Source organism: Mobula hypostoma, chromosome 12, assembly GCF_963921235.1.
Source record: "Mobula hypostoma chromosome 12, sMobHyp1.1, whole genome shotgun sequence".
Taxonomy (NCBI): Eukaryota; Metazoa; Chordata; class Chondrichthyes; order Myliobatiformes; family Myliobatidae; genus Mobula; species Mobula hypostoma.
This window is the reverse complement of record NC_086108.1, coordinates 16,181,064-16,207,988: the sequence shown is the minus strand read 5'-3', so window position 1 is coordinate 16,207,988 and position 26,925 is coordinate 16,181,064. Positions and strand designations below refer to the sequence as shown.

The window sequence follows — 26,925 nt, the reverse complement described above, 5'->3', positions numbered from 1 at the left end:
GCTCCAACTTTTTTGTGCACGAAGAGATTGAACTTTGATAAGTGTGGCGCCTTTTATTTTCCTTTTATATTTTATTCTCTATTAATTATATAGTTCCAGTAATATCTATAAACTGTAAATCATTTAATCGTAACTGGTGTATTGTCTGTTATTTGGGTGGGGTGGGGTACATTACACTGCATCCATACAAACTATTACCCAGTTTGGCGAGGCCGAGGGCTGTTTCCCTAGACGACAGCGAGCCGAGCGACCCTGAGGGTGGCCGGGAGGGGGGGGGGCTACATTGTGGGGGCTCATCCGGGATTGGGTCTACTGGTATGCTGTGTGGATGCCCTGTTTAAATCTGTAATGTGTGTCTCTGTGGGTTATTTGCTGGTTATTGCTGTATACATGGTAGGTGCAATCTTTGTTCAAGTTCAGGCTGGCATTGATGAGTTGGACGTGGCACTCAGGGCTGTCCATGCTGTTGGGAGAGAGAGGAAAAAGTGGTCTAATTTGGAGGTAGTGTCTGCGAATAAATGTTCTAGCTCTGGCAGGCTCCACCTGGTGCTTGAGATAGTGTCCACCCCAAGAGGGGCGGAGGTGTGCGAGACATGGGCGGAGCGGATCTCTCAGTTGCTAGATTAGTGGCAGTGCTCGGTTGAGGGAGAGCGACAGGGATTGGTTGAAAGTTTAAGTAGGCGGGCTGGTGACGGTGTTAGAGCTGTCAGGTTCACTTACACAGTAGTGACAGCTGTCAGTTATTTGAAAGAGGGGGGAAAGTTTTCAGTGTGTCTTCTCTGGCTAGGAGGGTGGCTAAATTGCTTGCAGTGCCATGGGGATCATTTCAGGGGATCAGCCCCTCCTTCAGTTGTTCAGCTGACCAGAGAGGTGTTGGGAAACTTAGTGGAGGCCCAGTGGGGAAACGGCTTGGGGTCTCTGGGGAAGCACGTTCCTAGCAATGTACCAATGAACTTCCACAAGGAAAAGACCCTATTCCTGAAGGCTTAGAGGGACCACGCCCTAGGCTGTCGTTATGGATAGAGGGAAGTGATGCTAAAGCCATTCTCAACCCCGGGGCGCAGGTCAAGTTGTTGTACAGTTCGTTTTACAACCAGTGTCTGAAGCATTTACCCTTGACAACCGCAAGGGCACCGGAGATTTTGGATACCAGTGCCAGTAGTTATTCAGAAGACGATGACCCTGGAGTTCATGGGGGCATTGTCTGGGCACCCAGTGTGTCGAGCTGCTTCTGAGGAAGTGCGTAGCAGCCTTGAGCCGGTACCGAATTAAAGCGAGACCCAGCGGTGGTACGGCTTGGGGAAAGTAGACCCTCTTAGTAAATGCTCCAAACTACCACGAGGGAGGGGAGTTGACCGCTGAAGACACCTCAGTGAGAGAGAGGTTGCGGCAACTGGACCCTGGCCGCCATGGAAGAGGGAGGCAGCATGTGTGCGGATTATGCGATGTAGTTTAATGTGCTGGATCTGAGGAGTGGACATTGCCAGATCCCGAGGAGTGCGGCTGTCGAGCCGAAGATGGCCGTTATTAGTTCCCTAGGATTCTTCCGATCCGAAAAGATGCCCAAGGGCATATCCGGAGCCCCTGCATCCTTCCCACGGGGCATGAGGAAGACCATGGGGGAAGTGAAGGTGTGTGGAGTTTTGACGTATGTGGATGACCGCCTAGAGCTTGGATTCGCCTGGGGGGACTATGAAGCGAGGTAAGTGGCTGAGCCTGGACGACATAAGCGAAGTGTCAAATGTGGAGGAGTTTTTGACCAGAGGAGTTTGGTACAATGTGAGAAAAATGACCTGACATACCAGTTGAACTTCCTGGTGTTGGAACAGACGGTGGTGGACCTGGGGATGGAAACCCATCCATCTGAATGAGACACAGGGGAGAGAGGGGATTTGCACCGCTGAACTGAGTGCTCAGAAATGCTGGCTGCAGACTGAGTGCCGCACTTGTGGGACAACCATTGCAGACTTGGAATTCACGCTCGTCAACGTGGAGAAGGAGCAACAGAATTCCGAGCCGACACTGCGGTCATGTACTGATGAATTAATCCAGCGAGAAGAAACAATGACCCACCTTCCAAGGGATCAGCAGAAACTCAAGACATCGATTCAGAAAAGATTGGAAGACTTACAAGTTGGGGAAGATCAAGGAAGTGTTCTGACTAAGGCCAACAGAAAACCGAGAGCCCAGGGAGGGGAGTTTGACTACACTCCCGAGGAGGTGAAGAAATGGAGGGCAGATCTCAGAAAAGGGAGGCGGATGCTTGAAAGGAACTTGAAGATGTCTATCGCGAGTTTAAATGAAGTGGAAAAACTGAAAGTTGACCTGGAAGGCGTCATCAGGAAGGAAAAACTGGAGGCTGAACATTCTTTAACTGCTGCTTCTCAGGTCAGGGAGGAAGAAGCTGGTGGGGTAACTACGTCCCAGATGGAGATGGCCAAGAACCCTGAGTCAGAACTGTGAGGCTGTGGTGAGAGTTGAAGGAGTTCCCGAAGAAGCTGACGTCTCGACTGCATGAGGCTGTAGGGGTAGCCCTGGCTAAATGTTTCAGTTTGGAGAAACTCGAACAGCAGCTACCGATCGAGGGAATGAGGAAGAATATGGATTCGAAGGATGATGTGCTGCACATGTGGTACACACTGCCTTTCGCTAACTTTCCTGTGATTGAGGAAGAGACCTTTGGCCCTTCTCCCACTGAGTCAGGTGTAGTGGGGAGAGCTAGCTGTGGGCAGTCTGAGTTGTGGCAGGATCAGGAAGGAAAAGTAGCGGGATCCCGGACACGGGACAGGGGGCTTCGAGCTGTAATGGTGGCATAAGTGAGAGAGGAGTTGGCAAACAGGCCCGAGGTATCCCTGGTAGTGTCTGAGCCTTTTGGGTTTAGGTGAGGGGGTATGGAGGTCTCGGAGGGTTAAGAAGCTCCCAGATAGGTTCGCCTATGTAGCACGCGTGAGAGGGTGTGAGGTCCACTGTTTGGGGAGCACTGTCACTGTGTGTATCTGTGTATGTGTGTGTTGTGTGTCTGCAGGACTGATTGGCGAGTTATTTAGAAGTCATGAGGACGTGACTTTATTTGGTGGGGGGAGAGTCTAAGGGGGTTTCGTCTCTTATGTTACTGCGTAGGCTAATTAAAATGGCTTCTTTGTTATGTTATACTTGGGAATGCTTCTTTGTTATGTTAAATGCTGAGAAAGTCCTCCCGCTAGCAGTTTGTTGAATCACGTTACTGATAAGAAGATGTTATGAATCAATTGGGATAGTTGTTATGTTTTTGGTGTATCTGTAAGATCTTGTATGCACGGGGATTTGGGGCAGAAGGCGGGAGAGAGAGACAGAGGATGGACCAGGTGCTGTGATGTCCGCTAACGGGGTCGGACCCCGAGGAGGGCGTTCGGCGAGGAGACGGAGACGGACTCGTGTGGAACGTCTGGTCGACCACCGTTGTTGGTCCCAGGTGGCCGGTTGAGGTGGTCCGAGGGGTCGCAGGGTGAAGAAGAAGGGTCCTGAGCTCCAACTTTTTTGTGCACGAAGAGATTGAACTTTGATAAGTGTGGCCTTTTATTTTCCTTTTATATTTTATTCTCTATTAATTATATAGTTCCCGTAATATCTACAAACTGTAAATCATTTAATCGTATCTGGTGTATTGTCTGTTATTTGGGCGGGGTGGGGTACATCACACAGCATTCACACAAACTAATTACCCAGATTGGCGGGGCCGAGGGCTGTTTCCCTGGACGACAGAGAGTCGAGCGACCCTGAGGGTGGCCAGGGGTGCTACAGAATCATAAGGGACTACCGATCCTGGAATCTTCTGAAGGAACTCAGTGGGTTGAGCAGCGTCTGTGGGTTGGGGGAGGGTGTGAATTAGATGGAGTCATACAGCACTGAAATGGTCCCTTCAGCGCATCTGGTCCATGCAGACCAAAGTGGCCATCTGAGCTAGTCCCATGTGCCCATGTTTGGCCCACCCCTCTAAATCTTTCCTATCCATGTACCTGTACATACAACGTTTAAATGTTATCAAGGTACCTGTATCTATTGACCACTATCTGTTTGAAGACATTGGCTCTTAGGTTCCTATTAAATCTCTCCACTCTGAACTTAAACCTAGGCATTTTAGTTCTTGATTTCCTAAGCCTGGGTAAAAGGCAGTGCACATTGACCCTAGCAAACTCCCTCATGATTTTATCTACCTTTGCTCCTACACTCCAATGAAAACAGTCCCATCATGATCAACCTCTCTCTGTAACTAAATCCCTCAAAATGCATAATATCCTTGTAAGTCTCTCCTGCATTCCTTCCAACTTAATGACAACTTTCCTATATCAGGCTGAACAAAACTGAACTCAATATTCCAAGTGCAACCTGACTGTCTTGTACAATTGCAACATAACCTCCCGACATCTATACATAATGCCCTGACTGGTGGAACCCTTCTTCACCACCCTGTCTGCCTGCAACATAACCTCCCGACATCTATACATAATGCCCTGACTGATGGAACCGCCCTGTCTGCCTGCAACACTACTTTCAGGGAACTCCCTCTCCCTCTGTTAACACTGCCCAGGGCCCTACCATTGACTGTGACTGTCCTATCCTGATTTGTCTTTCTGCAATGCAATACCTCACACTTAGAGCCATAGAGGTCATGAAAGTATGGCACAGAAATTTGGCCTGCCTATTCTCATCGACCTGGACCAGACCATAGCCCTCCATATCCCTCCCATCCATGTACCTATCCAAATTTCACTTAACCATTCAAATCAAAATCGTATCCATCATTTGTGCTGGCAGCTCGTTCCTCACTTCTCTTGATCCTCCAAATGAAGAAATTGCCCCTCATGTTCCCTTTAAACTTTTCACCTTTCACCCTTAACCCATGACCTCTCAGTGAAAAAACCTACTTGCTTTTATCCTATCTATACCCCTCATAATTTTGTGTACCTCTGTCAAATCCCCCCCAACCTTCTACATTCTAAGGAATAAATCCTAACCTGTCAAGTTTTTCTTTATGACTCAGGTCCTCCAGTCTTGGCAAAATCCTTGTAAAATTTCTCTGTATTATCTGAATTAAACTTCATTTTCCTTCCTTCAGCACACTCCAGATTGCTCTGCAACAACATCACTTGTTGATGTTTTGGGCTGAATCCCAATGGAATAGCGTTTCTGTCTGAAGAGTCTGGTGTCAAGAATGCAAATGACGAGGCCAGCCAACATATCTAACTGGGCCTGAATATAGGTGGAGGGGCGGGCACTGATGTTGATTTGTTCTTCTGTTGAATTTAGTTGATTTTGCCAAGTAATGTTGGTGGCATTTATGTGATGCCTTGAGATGCTCGCTGTAAATAGTCCTTGTCTCAGAGGACAATGATCATTACCTCCCACAGACTTAGATTTAATACCAAGTCTGGGATCTTGTACAATGGGCACTCTTTTCATCAAAAGCTACATTGATGCATTAAAGGCAACAGGGAAATGTCATAACTGATGCCTGCATTTACTGAGAATTGGCTCCTGAGATGTGGGAAGTGGTCTGTGTTATCCAGGGTTAAACTGTGAAACTTTGTCAGAGGGCTATGTGGTGCAGGTTGTGGAGGACCTTGTCTTGTTCTCCTATGGAGGGTCTGTTCTCTCATACATTTCAACCATCAATGGCTTGGAGTTTGACTTGTGTGAGTGGACAGATACAAGCATCATCTGTATACTGCAGCCTGGGTTCTGGAGTGTGGTTGCCATGGGTTGAACATTTCCCTTGGTAGTAAAGATAACTGAGTGGCAATGTTTGATGGAGCCAAGGTGCAACCTTGCAGTTAGCGAGATTGAAGTAAGTGTGTTGCAGTCTGTCACTGGTTTTCTGTGACAATAGTCCTCTTGTAGAACTCTTTTTGGGGTCACAGCTCGTGTGCTGTTATTGCAGGAAGTACAAAATGAGGCTTTGTACTGGGGATATTTAATGATAAACTATTGCCTAACGAAGACAATATTTATCATCAAAGATCCTCACTATCCAAAACATGCCATTTTCTCCCAGCTACCACAGGGCAGAAGGTACAGAAGCCTGAAGTCGCACACCACCAGGTTCAATAACAACTACTTCCCTTCAACCCTTAGTTCTTGAACCAACCAGAAAATCCCTAATCTGGAAACATTATGACCACTTTGTATTATAATAGACTTTTTGCTTCTTATAATTGTGTTACACAAGAACACAAGATATAGGAGCAGGAGTAGCCATCCAGCCCATTGAGCCTGCCCCGCCATTCAATAAGATCATGGCTGATCTGTCCGTAAACTCAGCTCCATCAACCTGCCTTTTCCCCATAACCTTTCATTCCCTTACTATGTAAAAACTTATCTAACTGTTTCTTAAATATATTTAGTGAAGAAGCCTCAACTGCTTCCCTGGGCAGAGAATTCCACAGATTCACCACTGTCTGGGAAAAACAATTTCTCCTCATCTCCATCCAAAACCTTCTGCCCTGAATCTTGAGGCAATGTCCCCTAGTTCTAGTCTCACCTACCAATGGAAACAACTTTCCTACTTCTATCTTATCTATCCCTTTCAAAATTTTGAATGTTTCTATAAGATCTCCTCTCATTCTTCTGGACTGCAGAGAGTATAGTCCCAGGCAACTCAATCTCTCCTCATAGGTTAACCCCTTCATCCCTGGAATCAACCTGGTGAACCTCCTCTGCACTGCCTCCAAAGCCAATATATCCTTCCTAAGTATGGAGACCAGAACTGCACACAGTACTCCAGGTGCGGCCTCACCAGTACCCTGTATAGTTGCAGCATGACCTCCCTGCTCTTGAGTTCAATCCCTCTAGCAAACATTCTGTTTGCCTTCTTAATAACCTGGTGGACCTGCAAGCCAACTTTTTGCAATTCATGCACAAGCACTCCCAAGTCCCTCTGCACAACAGTTTGCTGCAATCTTTCACCATTCAAATAATAATAATCTGCCTTCTATTATTCCTTCCAAAGTGGATGTTCTCACATTTACCAACGTTGTACTCCATCTACCCTACCTTGGCCCACTCACTTAACCTATCTATATCCCTCTGCAGACTTTCCACATCCTCCGACAATTTGCTTTTCCATTCAGTTTAGTGTCATCAGCAAATTTGCTACGCTACACTCAGTCCCCTCTTCCAAATCATGAATATAAATGGTAAACAGCTGCGGGCCCAGCACCGACCCCTGTGGCACCCCACTCACCACTGACTGCCAACCGGAGAAACACCCATTTATACCAACTCTCTGCCTTCTATCAGGTAACCAATACACTTCCTCTGACTCCATGCATCCGTATCTTATTTATAAGTCTCGTGTGGTACCTTATCTGGAAATCCAAGTATATGACATCCACCTGTTCCTCTCTATCCACTGCACTCATTATGTCCTCAAAGAACTCCAGTAAGTTTGTCAAACAGGGCCTGCCCTTTCTGAATCCATGCTGCACCTGTCTAATGGAACCACTCCTTTCTAAATGTTTCGCTATTTCTTCCTTGATGACAGCTTCAAGGAGTTTCCCAACTACAGATGTTAAGTTAACTGGCCTATAGATGAAGGGTCTCGGCCTGAAACGTCGACTGTACCTCTTCCTAGAGATGCTGCCTGGCCTGCTGCGTTCACCAGCTACTTTGATGTGTGTTGCTTGAATTTCCAGCATCTGCAGAATTCCTCTTGTTGGCCTATAGTTGCCTGTCTTTTGCCTACATCCTTTTTCAAAAAGTGGTGTGACATTTGCTGTCTTCTAATCTGCCAGGACCTGCCCAGAGTCTAGAGAGCTCTTGTAAAAATTGTGAATAATTTATGTTTTTCTTGTGAATGCTGCTTATATGATGCAATGTGCCCATGATGCTGCCACAAGTAAGATTTTCATCACACCTATACATAGATTACTTGTGCATATGACAATAAACTCAATTTTGACTTTGAGGTTGGCCTAAGTTTCTGGGTGATGTCTCTGTTCTGGAGCCTCTGGTTGTTTTCTAGTTAGATTTGGGACTGGGGGTGTTTGATGGCTGACCTGAAATCCTGGTAGTATTCAGGTAGTATTGGTGATTGAGGCCCCTGTAGCTCAGATAGTCCCAGTTCACATGATGCTTCTATTTCAGGTCCAGGCGCTATTCTTGAGCTGTTAAACAACAACATATGTGTGGATTTCTTAAACACCTTCCTCAGCCTACCGGTGAGTGACGATCTTGTTTCTCAATTAGCAGGGGCAAGGCAAGGGGCAGAAAACAGGGCAAGGTTGCACTCTCACTGTGTGAAGAGAGACTTGGACAGCTTCTGACAGGCGTCCACCAGGCAGTTCATGTTCACCCAGATTACCACCGTTCAACTTATGGGCACCAACCAGTGTTGGGCTGCAGGCATTTTTTGCTGGGTGGGAACAGGGCATCTCCACATGCCCTCTCTCCCCTTTCTACCCGACCGAGCTTCAACATTCTGGGGCTGTATGGAGTTGAGCAGAGCTGATGCTGCTGGGCTGACTCACTCAGTGAGTCCGTGAGACCAGCTGACAGCCGCACTTCCCACAACTGAGATCTGCTGAGATCCTCTCCACCCACTGTTATGGTTCATTTCCAACTGATGAACAGTCTGGGTTACAGACATTTCTCAGAAACAGAACCCTGTCATATCCTGGGGAGTGGCTGTAATGTGTTTTGGTTGTGCTGTTCCAACAATATCTCGCTCTGTTGCAGTATTGAGGGAGTGAGTGCTACACTGGCGGAGGTGCCTCTCATCCCCTCTGCTCTGCATTAAAGCACTTCTTTGGTGATGAACATGGGGGTTAACTCCAGTCTCACAAGAAAATATGAACAGCTCTCTCAAATCTGCCCCACCATTGAGTATGCTTAGGCCACAACTGCTCTCTGTGCTAGGTCCCCTGGCCTTTAATCCTTGATTTTCCAAAAATGCTTCTACCTTATTATAAAATATCCTCGATAATCTCACCTCCAGATCATGGGGTCCTGAGCAATGTTTATTCTCCAATCATACCTCTTCGACTAGTTCATTATGTCATTGCTTTTTGTGGAACTAATTGACCATTTCCTTATTCAGCCCTTGCGTTACCATGTGGCCTACAATGAAAAACAGAAAACCTGCTGGAAGTGCTCAGCAGATCAGTTTGCCTCTGTGGAAAGGGAATATCGACAATTCAAGTTAAAAGTTTATTTTCAATTCGCAGCTTCTGATGTTTTCCTGTGTTTCACTGACAATGTGACATTTTCTAGTGAGTGGTATTTCATTATGCTGCCTCTGATTGTTAATGGTGTGCCTTTGCAATGGTTGGCTGAACGACCAGATCTTTTTCCAGGCATTGAAAGAGTGTATCCGTAACAGTAACAATGCTGTGATTTGGTTTTCAGGTGTTCGGACAGACGCCAGTCTATGTTTTAAAAGACAAATCTTGGGAGCTTCAGCCCAACTTGCCTTCCAACCTGGTGAGTTCACCAATGTGTCCAAACAGCTCCAGGAACATACTCCTTCCCAGTGAAGCCTGTGCACAGTCTGGGAGCAGAGACACACAGGGGTGGTGACCTGCCTTCAGTTCCTGCACCAGTTCTGATACACAAAGGCAGGAGTAGCTGACGGCAGGTTGACTCTGGCGAGTTGAACTGGAGAGTCCAGGGGTGAACAGTTCCAGGTTCCTGGGCCGAGCTGAATTGCACAGGCTATAGTTAATGTAGAAGTGAAACCACTGCAGCCTGGCTGCCATGAAGATAATGTGGGAGTGTGCAAGAGTGTGGAGCTTGGTGCTGGACTAGCCTCATAGTGTGCCTTGGCAGATTTCTCTGTGCATTGGAGCTGCAAATGCAGACTGGACTCTGATGAGTAGTTGGATTAGAGACCACTCAATCCCGGAGCTTTGTCATAGGTAGGAGCGGAAGTATCCTTCACTTTCAGTGAACAGGGGACCATCAGTGTTCTGCTGAATGTGTGGAACCCAACCAGAATCCTTCTGTCCACCTGCCTGCTGGCAAAGCCCCCGAGCCGAACTCTCACACAGCTCCTTGGGAAGAGACGGGAGGTTCTGATTCCTTAAGCAACAGATGGTGTTAAGATGCAGGACACATGATTTCACCAACTGGCCTTTCCTATGTAACAACAGACAAATTAATGTGATTTGGGATATTGGTCATGTTGTTTTTTGGTCATGGCTCATGCACTTACAAACTCTGGAAATAAAGTCAATGATTACAATCCAGAGCATCTGGAGTTACAAATGGGCATGAAAATGTGGGAAAAATTACAAGTATGGTGGTGAGTCAAAGAGACTGAAGCCGTGAGAGAACAATGGGAATCTTCTCTGGGTTTGTCCCACAGGATCACTTTGCTGACATCAGTATATGTCAGTAGTGAAAATATAAAGTTATTGATCAAGCTGCTCAATGTTTGGAGGACAACATCTTTGCCTTGGCCTCTCTTTGAATGGGGTTACTAAAATTGGGTGCTGTGTTTGACCTCAGACCGAGAACATGGATGGGTTTTTGAAATGGCTGGAAGAACATCGTTTGCCCCATTTCCTGAAGACAGACCTGTATCTTCACCTCGTTCTGTGTCATTTGTTACTGGACATGGCTGTGCCTCTTCTAACTGGTGAGTGCACCCCCAACATTTTATCAAAGGCTTCTGTATATTTTACATTTTTGATATCCAGGGCTAAGACCCCGTGTGCTGCAGATGAAGCCCATAATATCCCAGGCACCATGTTTTGTGGAAGACCCTGCCTGCCATCTCAAGAGGAATTTGATTCCATGGCATCATTTTGGTTCTTCCAGGTGCCCTGGCCAGAATTCATTCTTCAGCCATCGCGGTGCAGTTCGTGTAATCAGAAACTGTATGCTGTATTCCCTGCATTGCTACATTTCAAAAGGACTTCACTTGACTATGATGCCTGCTGGTGTTGTATAAATATCCTAAGTTTTTCAAAGTACCCCAATATGATGTTTTATTAATAGCTTCAAACATTTTCCTTAGTTACAGGCTTGTGGCTTCCTGCCTTCTGTCTCTTCAAATAAAGGAGCTACATTTTGCCATTTTCCAATCCAGTGGGCCCTTCCTAAAATCAGTGTTGGTAGGGGGTTGGGGGTCCTGGGTCCATTACTTTTCACATTATATGTTAATGATTTGGATGACAGAATAGATGGCTTTGTGGCCAAGATTGTGGATGATACAAAGGTAAGTGGGGGGGGGGGCAGGTAGTGTTAGAAAAGCAGGAAGTCTGCAGAAGGACTTTGACAGATAGGACAATGGGTAAAGCAGTAGCAGATAGAATGCAGTGTAGTGAATGATCATGGACATGGTAGAAGGAATAAAAGTATCGACTGTTTTTAAAAAGGGGAGTGAATTCATAAATTGGAGGTGCAAAGAGACTTGGGAATCCTAGTGCAGGATTCACTAAAGGATAACTTGAAGGTAGACTTGATGGTAAGGAAGGCGAGAAGTTACAGGGAGAAGGCAGAAGAATGGGATTGAGAGGGAAAATAAATAAGCCATGATCAATGATGGAGCAGACTCAACAGGCCAAATGGCCTAATTCTGCTTCTCTATCTTAGCATACTGTATGCTCTAAAATCTGAAGAATTTCAAAGCATCAACTATTTAATGGGCCACTTCTTTTAAGTCCCTAGGATCAACGTCCATTAGGAGCCAATGATTTGTTATCATCGATTGATTTTTATCATCATATGATTTTGCTTTCTACAGGAACAATGTTCTCACTTCCTACTGGACCAATATTCTCACATCCTACAGGACCAACATCCTCACTTCCTACAGGAACAATATTCTCACTTCCTACAAGACCAATGTTCTCACTTCCCACGGGAGCAATGTTCTCACTTCCTACAGGAACAATGTTCTCACTTCCTACAGGACCAATGTTCTCCCTTCCTACAGGAACAACATTCTCATTTCCTACAGGAACAACATTCTCATTTCCTAGAGGACCAATGTTCTCACTTCCTACAGGAGCAATGTCCTCACTTCCTACAGGAACTATGTTCTCACCCTACAGGAACAATGTTCTCACTTCCTACAGGAACTATGTTCTCACTTCCTACAGGAACTATGTTCTCACTTCCTACAGGAACTATGTTCTTACCCTACAAGACCAATGTCCTTTTCTTTCTAAAATGTCTACAGAAACCATAGCTATCTGTTTTATGTTGCTGGTGAGCTTTTATATTTCTAGCTCATACCCTGATTTTTCCTCCCTATGAATATTTATGTCGTATTTTGCTGTTTTCATTGTTCTGCCCAATCTTCTGAGAAAATGGTTTGATCCCCCTGGAAAGATCATTGGAATTATTTACTCTATGTATTCTAAACTGCACTACCTCTGACATACACTGCTCTCTGCCGCCTGTCCTACACCCATGTAAACAGATATGGTCCTGTGCAAAAGTCTTAGATACCCTAACTATATATATATATGCCTAAGATTTTTGCACAGGACTGTACCTGTAGTCGAAGTGAACCTTCAATCTAATTTACCAGTTCACTGTGACTGTATCTGCCCTGTGCTGTATAAATGCCCTTATTTACAGTTTAAATCTTCCTCTTCTTTCCAGCCTACTGTTTCTCAGAATGAATATAAAATTCAATTCAATTCAACCAGCTTGTTTCTTTCACATGTATGGTGAAATGCGTCATTTGCTGTCACTGACCAACACATTCTGCAGGTGTCATCACACTTCCATAGGGTGCTGACGTTAACTGTACGCTTTTGGACTGTGGGAGGAAGTCGGAGCACCTACAGGAAACACATACAGTCATAGAGAGAACATACAAACTCTTTACAGACTGCAGCAGGAATTCAGTGGCGATCTTACCGCTAGTGCCATAAAGCATTACGCTAACTACTATACTCCAGTGCCACCCCTATCACATTATGACTGCTGCTATCTGGGGATGTCTTCACTATAAAGTTCTTCAATCTATTCTATCGACTAGCAGGTCTAGAATCCTCGGCTCCCCGGCTGGCTACAGGACATGCTGGTTATTTATTTAGAGAACAGTGTGGAGTGGGCCATTCCAGCCCTCTGAGCCACACTGGCCAGCAACCCACCTAGCCTCATCACAGGACAATTTACGATGATCAATTAACTTACTAACTGGTCGCCGCTGGACTGTGGGAGGAAACCCATGCGCATACAGGAAGGGACATACAAACTTGCTGACAGAGGACTCTGGAATTGAACTCTGAACTCCAACAACTCGAGTTGTAATAGCATCGTGATAACTGCTACAGTACTATGTCCTGAGAAATTAACCCAAAAACACTTAATGAGCTCCCCATCCAGGCTACATTTGCTCAATTTTCATTCTTTACAGATTAAAATTGATTCCTTTCTGAATAGCTTCTGGTATTTCTTCCTTTCTAATATGCCCTATTGTGCCATTACTCTCAGGCTGGTAAACCAGTCCCACAGGTTGGCTTTGCTATTTCTCAACTCCAACAAACAACTCCGTTCTCTTTGTTACCAGAACTAAAGTCATCACTCTATTGTGCTAAGACCAAAATTACGCTTTCAATCGCCAGTTCTTTGACTTTCTCATGTCCTGCGAGGATCGGAAGATCGCTCGTCTACAGACCACAGAACCTGCTGTCTCCAACGCTGGCAGGGCTAGATGCCACCAGACCACGATCCCTGTTGCTGACCTCAATGGCTCTAACAATCCAGAGCAGATCCTAAACCCAGATTCCACTGCCATCAGTGCAGGTTCCAACGACCTCCAAAGTGCCAATTGCGCAACCTCCAATTCTGAATCCAGCCTTGACCTCCAGGCTGGGTCTTAGTGCGCTACCGCTAGAACCTCTGTCTCCCCTTTCCCCACTGCCACTCCGCAATCCCATCTCTCTCAGGTCCCACCGCCAGCTCTTGGGTCCTCGGAGACTCCACCTTTCCTGAACATTCCAAATCTCCTTTCCCCTCAGGCACCACCAACCCCCTTCACCCCTCCAATCCCAGCTCTCATCCATGTCGGGTTTTCACCATCCCTCTGACCTTCCCCTCTCTAAGGCAGAAGGTTCAGTCCTCAGTGAGGGTCTCACCTTTGTCCCCCTACGCCCACACCTCGGTGAGTTCCATGCCCACCACGACGCTGAGCTCTTCTTCCGCTGCCTCTGTCTCCGAGTCTAGTTCTTTCCCGAGGACTTCCCACCCCGCAGCGATGATCCCTTCTCCCGTCTTCACCCTCCTCCTCTTCCTGGGCACTCTGCCCTGGTCCTCTGCCTGCCCTGGACCTTTTCATTGCCAACTGCCGACGGGACAATAAAGTTTAGATTTTAACACTCCTGTCTCCTATTCCACCCTCACTCCTTTCAAACATTCTGCTCTCCCTCCACACCAATCCTAACTTCACCATCAACCCCACAGATAAGGGAGATCCTGTAGTAGTCTGGTGTACTGACCTCTACCTTGCCGAGGCCCAGCACCAACTCAGACACCTCCTCTTACTTACCCTTCGAACAGGACCCCACTGTGGAACACCAAGCCATTGTCTCCCACACCTTCACCTACCTTATTGACTCTGGGGATCTCCCATCCTCCGCCACCAACCTCACAGTTTCTGTAGCCCGCACCTCCTGTTTCTACCTCCTACCCAAGATCCATAAACCTGCTTGTCCAGGTAGACCCATTGTTTCAGCTTATTCCTGCCCCACTGAACTCATACGGGCTTACATCGACTCTGTCCCTCCCTACCGACATCCCTGACACCTCACACGCTCTTGATCTTTTCAAGGATTTCAAGTTCCCTGGCCCCCATCATCTCATTTTTACTATGGATGTCCAGTTCCTAATCACCTCCATCTCCCTTTAGGAAGGCCTCAAAGCTCTCCGTTTTTTTTTCCTGGACACCAGACCGAACCAGTTCCCCTCCACCACCACTCTCCTTCGCCTAGCGGAATTTGTCCTCACTCTCAATAATTTCTCTGTTGGGTTCTCCTACTTCCTTCTAACAAAAGATGTAGCCATGGGCACTCGCATGGGTCCCTGCAATGTGTGTCTTTTGGCTACGTGGAACAGTCTATGTTCCAAGCCTACACTGGTGACCATCCTGCATTTTTCCTATGCTACATTGATGACTCCCTGCACCCATGCTGAACTCGTTGACTTCATCCACTTTGCCTCCAACTTCCACCCCGCCCTCAAGTTCCCTTTCTCAATCTCACTGGTCCATTTCCGACATCTTCCTTCCCTTTCTTGACCTCACTGTCTCTATCTCCAGAGTCAGTGTATCCACTGATGTCTTTTACAAGCCCATGGACTCTCACAGCTACCTAGGCTACACTTCGTCCCACCCTACTACGCCATCCCCTTTTCTCCGCCGCATCTGCTCTCCAGATGAGGCTTTTCATTCTGGAACGAAGGAGATGTCCTCCTTTTTCAAAGAAAGGGGCTTCCTTTCCTCCACCATCAACGCTACCCTCAATCACATCTGCTCTTACCCCATCCTCCCACCACTCTACCAGGGATAGGGTTCCTCTTGTCCTCACCTACCACCGAACCAGCCTCCTCATCCAGCACATAATTCTCTGAAGCATCTGCGACCTCTAGCGGGATCCCACCACCAAACACATCTTTCCCTCCCCCCTCCCACTTCACACTTTCTGCTTTCCACAGGGATCACTCCCTACTCGACTCCCTTGTCCATCCGTCCCTCGCCACTGATCTCCTTCTTGGCACTTATCCTTGCAAGCGGAACAAGTGCAACATCTGCCCCTACACCTCCTCCAACACCATCTAGGGCCCTAAACAATCCTTCCAGGTGAGGTGATACTTCACCTGTTGGGGTTATTTACTGTGTTCAGTACTCCCAGTGTGGCCTCCTGTACATCGGTGAGACCCGACATAGATTGGGAGACTGCTTTGCTAAGTATCTACGCTCCATTCGCCAGAACAAGCAGGATTTCCCAGTGGCCACCCATTTTAATTTCACTTCCCATTCCCATTCCATAATTTCCATCCATGGCCTCCTCCACTGTCATAATGAGGTGACAATTAGGCTGGAGGAACAACACCTTATATTCTGTTTGGATAGCTTCCAACCTGATGGCATGAACATCGATTTCCCAAACTTCCGGTAATGCCCCCTGACCCCTCCCCCCTCCCCCACTCCTCTCCATGACCCACCCCCCATTACTCTCTTTCACCTCATCTCACCAATGAACTTCCCAGCTCTTTACTTCATTCCTCCCCCTCCAAGTTTCACCTATCACCTGGTGGTTCTCTCCTCCCCCCACCTTTTAAATCTACTCCTCAGCTTTTACTCTCCAGTCCTGTTGAAGGCTTTTGGCCCAAAATGTCAACTGTACTTTTTTCCATAGATGCTGCCTGGCCTGCTGAGTTCCTCCAGCATTTTGTAGGTGTTGCCAAAATTAATTTTGTTTCTAGATAAAAGTGAATGCTGAAGAATGTATCTTGCTGTTAGATTTTTCTTCCAGATTTCTAATGACATAATTTCTGTTTCCTAGTGTCCAGACTTGCAGTGGAGCATCAGGAATCATCAGAGTCCCTCCTAACACTGCAGTTCTCTGAGGATAGCCCATCCTCCTCTTCCCTGAGCAGTAAAACACCCGACTCTGATGCCCAGCTGGTACAAGAGCCATCAAATGGTGAGTACCAAAGAATAGGGAGATCCGTGATATCTTCTCTAACTGTTCTGAATTAAACGGGATGAAGTGAAGAGCTACATTTGTGCAAATTTCAAGTCATTTGTGGTCCAGGCTCTCCTCCAGCTGCTGATTAAAATGTTGCCCAAAGTGTAATCACACCCTTAGGCCATGGAGGGTGAGTGACCACCTGACAATCAATGTAGTATCAAATTTCCCAACCGGAACATTATCTTTCATGGTTCAGTACAAATCTTCCTGATGAACTGTCAGGTTATATATGCCAGGGGATGTTAACAGGGGCTATAGTCAGGTGTGAATTTCAGGCTCAGCAAATGTACTGAAAACTTGTATCCTGCATCATCTGTCTGTAATGGTCCACATTAAAACTCCATATTAGCTTCTTCCACCAGTGTACACAGCTCGGGGTCCATGGCATAAAAAAGGTTGGGAATCCATGTTTTAGAATAGACCTATAAACTGTAACCTCTTGCTAGGGTTTTGCTTTCTTCATTTTTCAAGTATCACATGAGCTCTTGCCTCTGAATCAAAAGGTTGTGATTCACACCACACTTCAGACGTCCTGTTGATACGATGCTGAGTACGTGCTGGAGGTAAGGAGAATCACAAGTGAGCAAGAAACCCTCAGCGATGAATATTCAGAGATTCAGTGGCATTGCTCCAAAGCAAGGAGAGCTTCTCCCAACTCCCAACATACAACACTCCCAACACTCGAGCCTCACTTAAATTCTGATGATTATCACATTGCTGTTTATGTAATTTTGCTGTGCATTCATTCAATGACAAGCAGAACTTCATTGTCATTAAAACATCTTATACCATCTTGAGGTTATACCATTGCAAGTTTCTTTTTTCTCTTTCTTTTTGTTGCTTTTTCTTGGTGTCTCCTGCTTCAAGGATAAACTTGGAGAAAAGGTTCACCAGACTGATTCCTGATGTCAAGACTGCAACAGACCGACATCATGATGGGGTTATACCTCAGCCAAGTCCTTCCCTGAATACTGTGTTCATTTCCCACATGCTCCAAAATAAGGACAAGGCACCAGCTGCATGGGGGTACCACTGCCTGCAGCTACCCCTCCAAATTACATATGATCCTGACTTGCAAATGTACCGCCAGCCCTTCACTGTCATCGATCTAAATCCTGGAACTCCCAGCTCAGCAGTCGTGTGGGAGCACCTTCACCAGTAGCACTGCAGTGGTTCAGGAAGCCAGCTTTCTCTGACACTCTGGATGGGTAATAAATGCCGAACTTGTCAGCAACACACAGATTCCCAAAAAATCAATGTGGAGGCTTATGTATGTAGCAACTTAAGTATTTCAAGGTCACTGTCCGAAGTCACGGTTGATCCACTGAAGAGGTTTGCTATGTGTCACCCTTTTATCCAACCACTAAGCCTTTCTGTTCCCATTTTGTTCCAACAGAAGAGGCACAGATGGGCGAGATGCGAGACCAGTGGCTACTGAGAAGGTGTATTGGGAGTGTGCGAGGAATGAAATGCTTTCGATCGTTTCTCATGGGGACAAATGGTAGGCAAATCTTGTGGGATGCGTTAATGAAAGGAGACGAGTCCTAAGTTTCATGTCCCTTTAAGAATGCTTGCTGTTGTACTCAGAATGCAGTTGAGATATGGCTAAACAATGCTGGGTGTTCTCCTGTTGTACAGGGGCAGAGCTGGTGGAGTTCTGGATGAGGATGGAGAGGATGCGGAAACTCGATGAGACTGACATCAACCAGCGAGACCAGTACTTTGCTCAACTCCGCACGATACAGGCTACTCACCTGCAAGAGGGCTCCGTTGTAATGTCCACCTGCGGAGGTTTTACTGGTAAGGAATAGGTAGCCTTTGGGTGGTAACAAATTAGCCAGAAAAAGTGGCTCACCTGAGGACTGGGAGAAATTCAGAGTTCAGCAGAGGAGGACAAAGGGCTTAATTAGGAAGGGGAAAAAAGATTATGAGAGAAAACTGGCAGGGAACATAAAAACTGACTGTAAAAGCTTTTATAGATATGTAAAAAGGAAAAGACTGGTAAAGACAAATGTAGGTCCCCTACAGACAGAAACATGTGAATTGATTATGGGGAGCAAGGACATGGCAGACCAACTGAATAATTACTTTGCTTCTGTCTTCACTAAGGAGGACATAAATAATCTTCCAGAAATAGTAGGGGACAGAGGGTCCAGTCAGATGGAGGAACTGAGCAAAATACATGTTAGTAGGGAAGTGGTGTTAGGTAAATTGAAGGGATTAAAGGCAGATAAATCCCCAGGACCAGATGGTCTGCATCCCAGAGTGCTTAAGGAAGTAGCCCAAGAAATAGTGGATGCATTAGTGATAATTTTTCAAAACTCGTTAGATTCTGGACTAGTTCCTGAGGATTGGAGGGTGGCTAATGTAACCCCACTTTTTAAAAAAGGAGGGAGAGAGAAACCGGGGAATTATAGACCGGTTAGCCTAACGTCGGTGGTGGGGAAACTGCTGGAGTCAGTTATCAAAGATGTGATAACAGCACATTTGGAAAGCGGTGAAATCATCGGACAAAGTCAGCATGGATTTGTGAAAGGAAAATCATGTCTGACGAATCTCATAGAATTTTTTGAGGATGTAACTAGTAGAGTGGATAGGGGAGAACCAGTGGATGTGGTATATTTGGATTTTCAAAAGGCTTTTGACAAGGTCCCACACAGGAGATTAGTGTGCAAACTTAAAGCACACGGTATTGGGGGTAAGGTATTGACGTGGATAGAGAATTGGTTAGCAGACAGGAAGCAAAGCGTGGGAATAAACGGGACCTTTTCAGAATGGCAGGCAGTGACTAGTGGGATACCGCAAGGCTCAGTGCTGGGACCCCAGTTGTTTACAATATATATTAATGACTTGGGTGAGGGAATTAAATGCAGCATCTCCAAGTTTGCGGATGACACGAAGCTGGGTGGCAGTGTTAGCTGTGAGGAGGATGCTAAGAGGATGCAGGGTGACTTGGATAGGTTAGGTGAGTGGGCAAATTCATGGCAGATGCAATTTAATGTGGATAAATGTGAAGTTATCCACTTTGGTGGCAAAAATAGGAAAACAGATTATTATCTGAATGGTGGCCGATTAGGAAAAGGGGAGGTGCAACGAGATCTGGGTGTCATTATACACCAGTTATTGAAAGTGGGCATGCAGGTACAGCAGGCGGTGAAAAAGGCGAATGGTATGCTGGCATTTATAGCGAGAGGATTCGAGTACAGGAGCAGGGTGGTACTACTGCAGTTGTACAAGGCCTTGGTGAGACCACACCTGGAGTATTGTGTGCAGTTTTGGTCCCCTAATCTGAGGAAAGACATCCTTGCCAAAGAGGGAGTACAAAGAAGGTTCACCAGATTGATTCCTGGGATGGCAGGACTTTCATATGAAGAAAGACTGGATGAACTGGGCTTGTACTCGTTGGAATTTAGAAGATTGAGAGGGGATCTGATTGAAACGTATAAAATCCTAAAGGGATTGGACAGGCTAGATGCAGGAAGATTGTTCCCGATGTTGGGGAAGTCCAGAACGAGGGGTCACAGTTTGAGGATAAGGGGGAAGCCTTTTAGGACTGAGATTAGGAAAAACTTCTTCACACAGAGAGTGGTGAATCTGTGGAATTCTCTGCCACAGGAAACAGTTGAGGCCAGTTCATTGGCTATATTTAAGAGGGAGTTAGATATGGCCCTTGTGGCTACGGGGATCAGGGGGTATGGAGGGAAGGCTGGTGCAGGGTTCTGAGTTGGATGATCAGCCATGATCATAATAAATGGCAGTGCAGGCTCAAAGGGCCGAATGGCCTACTCCTGCACCTATTTTCTATGTTTCTATGTAACCAAAGTAAGGGAGGGATTAAAGGACACTGAGGCTGTCTACAAGAAAGGTCAGAGCCGTCTCTATTTCTTGAGGAGACTGAGGTCCTTTAACATCTGCTGGACGATGCTGAGGATGTTCTATGAGTCTGACGTGGCCAGTGCGATCATGTTTGCTGTTGTGTGCTGGGGCAGCAGGCTGAGGGTAGCAGACACCAACAGAATCAACAAACTCATTTGTAAGGCCAGTGATGTTGTGGGGATGGAACTGGACTCTCTCACGGTGGTGTCTGAAAAGAGGATGCTGTCCATGTTGCATGCCATCTTGGACAATGTCTCCCATCCATTACATAATGTACTGGTTGGGCACACGAGTACATTCAGCCAGAGACTCATTCCACCGAGATGCAACACAGAGCGTCATAGGAAGTCATTCGTGCCTGTGGCCATCAAACTTTACAACTCCTCCCTTGGAGGGTCAGACACCCTGAGCCAATAGGCTGGTCCTGGACTTATTTCCTGGCATAATTTACATATTACTATTTAATTATTTATTGTTTTATTACTATTTAATTATTTATGGTGCAACTGTTATGAAAACCAGTTTCCCCTGGGATCAATAAAGTATGACTATGACTATTAAATTGTCACATTAAAAGCTGCAATGGCAGCTCAGTCACTTTCTGCCGTAGTCATTTATGTGCTAAGGCAATATCTGACAGTAGCAACCTTGCTCATTCTTGCAGCAAGTGCTAACTCACGGATTCCCAACCCGGGGTTCATGGACTCCTCAGTTAATGGTAGGCATCATGGCATAAAAAGGTTGGGAACCCCTGTGCTAACTCTATGCAACACTGTCAGAAGCATTGTGTTTTGCCGTGTTCTAAACTTAAGCCTTAACTCCCTGATTAGATGGATTAGTACCCATGGACCCATGGCAAGGAGTTCCCCTAGTGTCCTCACCTTATTCCTCACCTCTGCAGAGCAAATCAGACTTGCCTACTGCTTGTTATTGCCGTTTGTGGGAGCTTCATTTGTATAAATTGCCTTTGCTTTCATTGCAATCGTACATGTCAGCAGAGTGCCTGATTACAGGCTGTGTGCTAGATTCCCCCTCTCCTGTATTCCTCTCTGAATTATTTTCTTTTCAGATACTTGTCTCTTTCTTAGAATGAATTTTTGCTTAATCTCCCTGCTTGTTTATAATTCAGCTATTTACAGTCCCTTTGCAGCAGTTACAATCATGATTTTTGTCATCAGCCCTTCAGCAGCACCTCTGACAATCTCTTCTGTTGCTTCCCTCACCTATGTTGCTGGTGGCCAAGTTCACATCTGTCTTCTGACTCATCCTCCATTATTCAAGGGTGCTCTCTTTTTCTCTGTCCCTTCTTTTCCTTTACCACAGTTTAGATCTCTGCCTCTGGGCCCTTCACAAACTTGTAAAAATTAGTTGGTGGGAGATCAAGGACAGGGATGAAGCCGAATATGACAGATTGAAACTTCTCACTTTATTATGACTTAGAATAGCCAGGCAGGTCTCCAGGTTTGCTGATGTGGCGCATAAGAACTAGGCAGCATCATGCTGGCTGTGCCTGGTTGTTTCTGAGAGGAATAATCAGCTCCTAATAAATGTCTTGGACCCAAGCCAGCCTACTGTGCCTCCAGGTGAGCTGAGTGAGTCAGTCTGATCCACCACTGGACTCCACCTGGCATCCAATGTGGGAGGTCAGTCTTGCTGACTCTTCCTATCCAATGCCAGACAACACTGGTGTAACATTAGGGTCTACATTTATCTAATTCCAGAATCATGACCTGCAGATTAGGAGATAAGTTTTTTTTGTGTGCTTCTAATGATTCATACGTATACTGTGGTGTTTTTAAGTTTTTAAGAGTTAATGTTTCTAATTTTTATAGAAATTTTAATGGGTTTTAAATATCATTCACTAGCAGAGATATTTTGAACTTGTAGTATGGCCTTGACAGCTTTGACAAGGGGGGAAGTTCCACCCCCACGTGTCTGATGCTAAAGGTGCGTGCAGTGGAGCAAGCTTTTCACACAGTGCTGGATGCCTGGAATCCACTGACAGGGGTGGTAGTGGAGGCAAATACGAGAGCGATGTTTAAGAAACTGACACGGGCATGTGAATATATAGGAAATGAATTGATATGGACATTGAGTAGGCAGAAGAGAATAGTTTGGTTAGGAGTTTAGTTACTACTTTAATTATTTTGTCAAAACATCGTGGGCTGAAGGGCCTGTTCTGTTTTATATTCTATGTTTAGTCCGTGATCCAGAAGGGTTGGTCGGTACCATCTGAGGGGAATAATGCTCATAGTGATTTTTGGCAAGGTATACATCTCTAGAGTTAGAAAATATGTGATAGCATTGCACCAGTGATAGCTTTATTACTTCAACTCAGTAATCACTTATTGTATATATTCCATATTAACATCAGTACAGCAGAAAATGTTACCCCCCCCCACCCCAAAAGGTAAAAAATCCTCATTTGGAGAGATTTCTGGAGTTTTATCAATGTCATGATATTTTCCATATTGTTGTATCAAATCAAAACAATCTTAAGCTTTTGTTACAGCATATAGAATTACAGTACAATAATTCAAATGTAGGGTTCCACACGGCCATAACCTAGGCCCCATTTGGTTGTAAAATGAATATATTTAATCAAAGACTGCTTTCCATACTTTGTTTTCCATACTCTCATAACCTATTAATAATCATAATAATTTTCCAAGTCTTCTATGTCTTCCACATTTTCATCTGAACTTTCCATACTCTCTGAGGTGGACGCCTGCTTCTCACAGTCTGCCAGTCTACACATGTCAGTACACCTGAGGCCATTTGCACGTACATCTTGGGAGTGAACATTTTTTTGGACAGTTACGGGCCAGTAGATTCAGGACAGCATCGGGTGCTGGCTGGCCTTCCATCCAATGCACCACCAATTGTTCAGCTTCCTCTTTTCTCTACCAACCAACGGGGCCTGGCACTTGTGGGTCCTCCTCCAAACACCACAGACCATGCTTTTATGCATTGAGTTGCTGCCACTTGATTGGCTGACTAGATATTTGCATAAATGAGCAAGTGTACAGATGCATCTAATGAAGTGGCACTGAGTGCAAATCACCATAGGGCCGAATGGCCTACTCCTGCACCTATTTTCTATGTTTCTATCTTCTCCATATACCAGCCTGGTGTTGGCTCACTGTGCATGTTTTGCTAAGCAGTCCTTGCATGGTGGGAGTTGACGACTTTCGACTTCACCTTTTTTGACACAGAAAAGGTGATACCTGAGCTCATTGGCCTTGGTGGTTGATGCTTTTGGGGCATACAAGAGACATGTAAATGCCTCTAGTTTGTCCATCAGTTCTGGAGAGAGGTCCCATTCCTGACCCAACTCAAAGAATATGGCCTGAGTTGTTGCTGGTCAGAAGTTTTAGGGCACTTGTCTTCCCTTTGCCTGCAGAAGTGCTTACAGTGTCGCATCCCGTATATGTGTGCAACCCGATGAGAGCCCTACAAACCTCTATGCCAACAGTGGTAGCAACATTCCTGATGTCTACAAGCCTTGCACAGGTTCTAGTGCCACACTTCTGGAACAATGGGGCCTCAATCTTGTCACAAAATGCTAAAGTCATGATAAAGACACCTGTGTCTTCTGAGCAGATCACCTCAGATTGGTATCCCTCTCTTGTGGCATGGGCAGCATGGAGAAGTAGGCGGCCATCTGCTTCTTCTTGTTGACACTGAAGAGCTGACACCTCCTCACTGTCTTGAGATGTGATTCTGTAACATTTATCATTCACAGTTACATACAGAATCTTCTCCTGTAGCTTTGCTCTGAACTCCACCTTCCTCCATTCATGGGCTATGAAGCTAATGAGACTATTTTTGTTACTGACTTTGGTCAGGAAGCTCCTCCACTGCCTCACCATCTGTGTGCCTGTAATATCTTGCAACTCATGACCAGTCTCTTCACCCCGTAGAGATCCTTCACTATGATAGAGTTCTCCTTGTATGTGTCGAACACAATATCTATTCTGCTACTCTGACTGACTTCCCTTACAGCCATACCCAGAACTGTTGTGGCAACATCTCTGAAAGTAACTTGATCACCTTTCACTCTTTGGACCAAGTTCATTCCATCAACCACTGTAGCAGAGTTTCCTGAGAGTTGCTCTTCTACTGCTACATTTTTCTGCAAGGTTGTAGCTGAAGTAGCTTTATTTGTCTTTCTCAGTGATCGTTCTGGTGTGGACAGGGCCCAGGGCAATGGTCCAAGGGGATCAGAATCGGAATCAGAATCCTTTATTATCGCCAAGTATGTGGACACATACAGGGAATTTGATGCCGGTTTCCCTGAGCTCTCGCTGTACAGAATCAAAAAGCAAACAAAACAATAGTTCAAATAATCGTGAACTATATACCAGTGTATGTACAGGTGGACTTGGTTTATAATAGACTAAAATTCAAGTGTTCATAAGACTGATGGCATATGGTAAGAAACTGTTCTTGTACCTATTTGTCCTGGCAGAGAAAGGATGAGAAAATATATCCTCCATACGTAGACTGCGCCCTTGTGCCATCACTATGATACGTCCAAACAAGGACCAGTCTGCTTTCAAGATGATTGCCCTCCCACTTGATTTCACTTCTCTCTTCTTACACATATCACTGAATGTTTTCAGCTTGTTGGTTTTCATTGGGTCATGGAATTTCTTCGCTGGTGGGTCTTCCTCTAGTCTCTGATCCTTGAAGGTTGCATAGCATTGCTCACCAATCTCATATGCCTTCATCAGGTCGGAGGCAATGTCCTTGGGGGCTGCCTTTGCCGTAGAGATGCTAATGAGGTCCCACTTCTCTGCAAATGGGTTGACCCATTCATGTAACCACTGCTGAAACTGCCTCCTCATCTTTATGGATTCTTTGCCACTGTAACTCCACAGGACAAAGCTCTGATTTGTTGCCTTGCACCATCTCCCTTAACTGTCCCAGGAATGCACTGCGATGCTCAGCTGTTATGTAGTAATGCTTGATAGCTCCAGCATTCAGGCTGAACTGTGATGTGCCTCCAGGAGTCTATGTGTCTTTGTTCACTGTGGCTTCAATAGCTACCACCGCTGCAATGCTATCACGTATTTTCTAGCACTAGGGGTGTATACCTTGCCAAAAATCACTATAAGAATTATTCCCCCCAGATGGTACTGGTGGCCCAAATTTGGGGTCCTGGCTCACGGACTAGTTCTAACTTAGCCAGAGAGGAGCAAAGTGTTTCCAGAGCCATGCTCTGCTTTGCCTGTTGAGGGTGTGATAGGGATGTGGGTGTAGGTATGGTAGCCCTTGGAAAATACCATCTGAGCTGTAACAGTCCTTTGGGTATGGAATCCAGAAACTTGTAAGTCTGTCTGATTCATGTTTCTTTCTCCTCCTATTTGAGAAGATGTTCCATTGTTAAAATCAAAGAAGCCCTTTCGCACCAGGAGGGATTTTCTGGTGAAACTGCAAAAGCAGGTCTTGGAGAAACTGAAAGGTTACTGGTTGCCTCGTTTCCTGACACACTGCAAACAGAGCCTGAGAAAGGTGAAGGAGTACGGTGTCATCATCCAAGAGTATCAAGGAAAGGTGTCGCAAAGAAAGTCACCTTCCCCCATCCTAACGATGAGCATCACGCACAGAGAAGGCATTACGCAGCCCTACTTCACCAAGGCTCACAAGCATCTCCTGTGGAGGCTGCCCTATTGCAAGGGCAAACCCACGAAGACACACAACTTCAAAGCCAAGGAGCAACGGGACAGTTGCCAGGCACAGCCAAGGATAGTTGACCCCAAGTCCACTTTGCATAGTTTCCCCAAGCAGGATGAGTCAGGGTGCTCTTCCCGGGCACCGCAACGTGTTCCTTGCTCTACAGAAGCTAAAGATAAAGGGGCAACGAACATGCAGAGTGAATATGTCTTCCCACAGTTGGGCTCCTCTATCCCGCTCATCAAAGCACCCTCGATGCTACAGTGTCGGAGGTTTCCAGAGTTGCCCCAGCACTTCAGGTACCTCCACTGGGCCTTTAATGCAGACCTGCTGGCAGGCGAACCATTTGCAACCTTCCTGAGGGTGAGTGGTAACCTCTCCAAGCTCCAGTACCTGTGCCTCTGGCATGAAATGGGCAACTTCCTGAGCATTGTGCTGAGTGTGAAGGACAGAGCTGGGTATCTCCTCAGGAAGATCGTGGCTGAGAAGATTGTTGAAGTGTACCTAACAGAGAATAGCAACCAATATACCAATCTGCAGGTAGCAACTACTGAGAACCTCAAGACTCTCCTCCCCTCAGGACAGGTCATTCCGTGGATATTTGCCGCCCAGAAGGAGATATGTGAGGTGAGGATCCACTCTTGATTTTGGCTTTAGTGTGTGCCTGTGAAGGAGGAGTAGAGTA

General features: G+C 46.0%; 1 protein-coding gene across 4 annotated transcripts in view; it reads left to right on the top strand.

Moving 5' to 3' along the window:
* The window catches only part of LOC134354630 (regulator of G-protein signaling protein-like), a 182,983-nt gene that overhangs the window by 10,522 nt on the left and 145,536 nt on the right, over positions 1-26,925 (top strand). For 3 of the 4 annotated variants that reach the window (XM_063063659.1, XM_063063660.1, XM_063063661.1), the window contains exons 2-9: positions 7,069-7,275; positions 8,122-8,195; positions 9,382-9,456; positions 10,483-10,612; positions 16,497-16,637; positions 18,082-18,186; positions 18,324-18,485; positions 25,939-26,867. In XM_063063659.1, the coding sequence (XP_062919729.1) occupies positions 7,170-7,275; positions 8,122-8,195; positions 9,382-9,456; positions 10,483-10,612; positions 16,497-16,637; positions 18,082-18,186; positions 18,324-18,485; positions 25,939-26,867 (1,722 nt within the window). In that variant the 5' untranslated portion in view covers positions 7,069-7,169. The remainder of the gene's footprint in view (positions 1-7,068; positions 7,276-8,121; positions 8,196-9,381; positions 9,457-10,482; positions 10,613-16,496; positions 16,638-18,081; positions 18,187-18,323; positions 18,486-25,938; positions 26,868-26,925) is intronic. The other variant, XM_063063662.1, reaches the window with a different exon arrangement.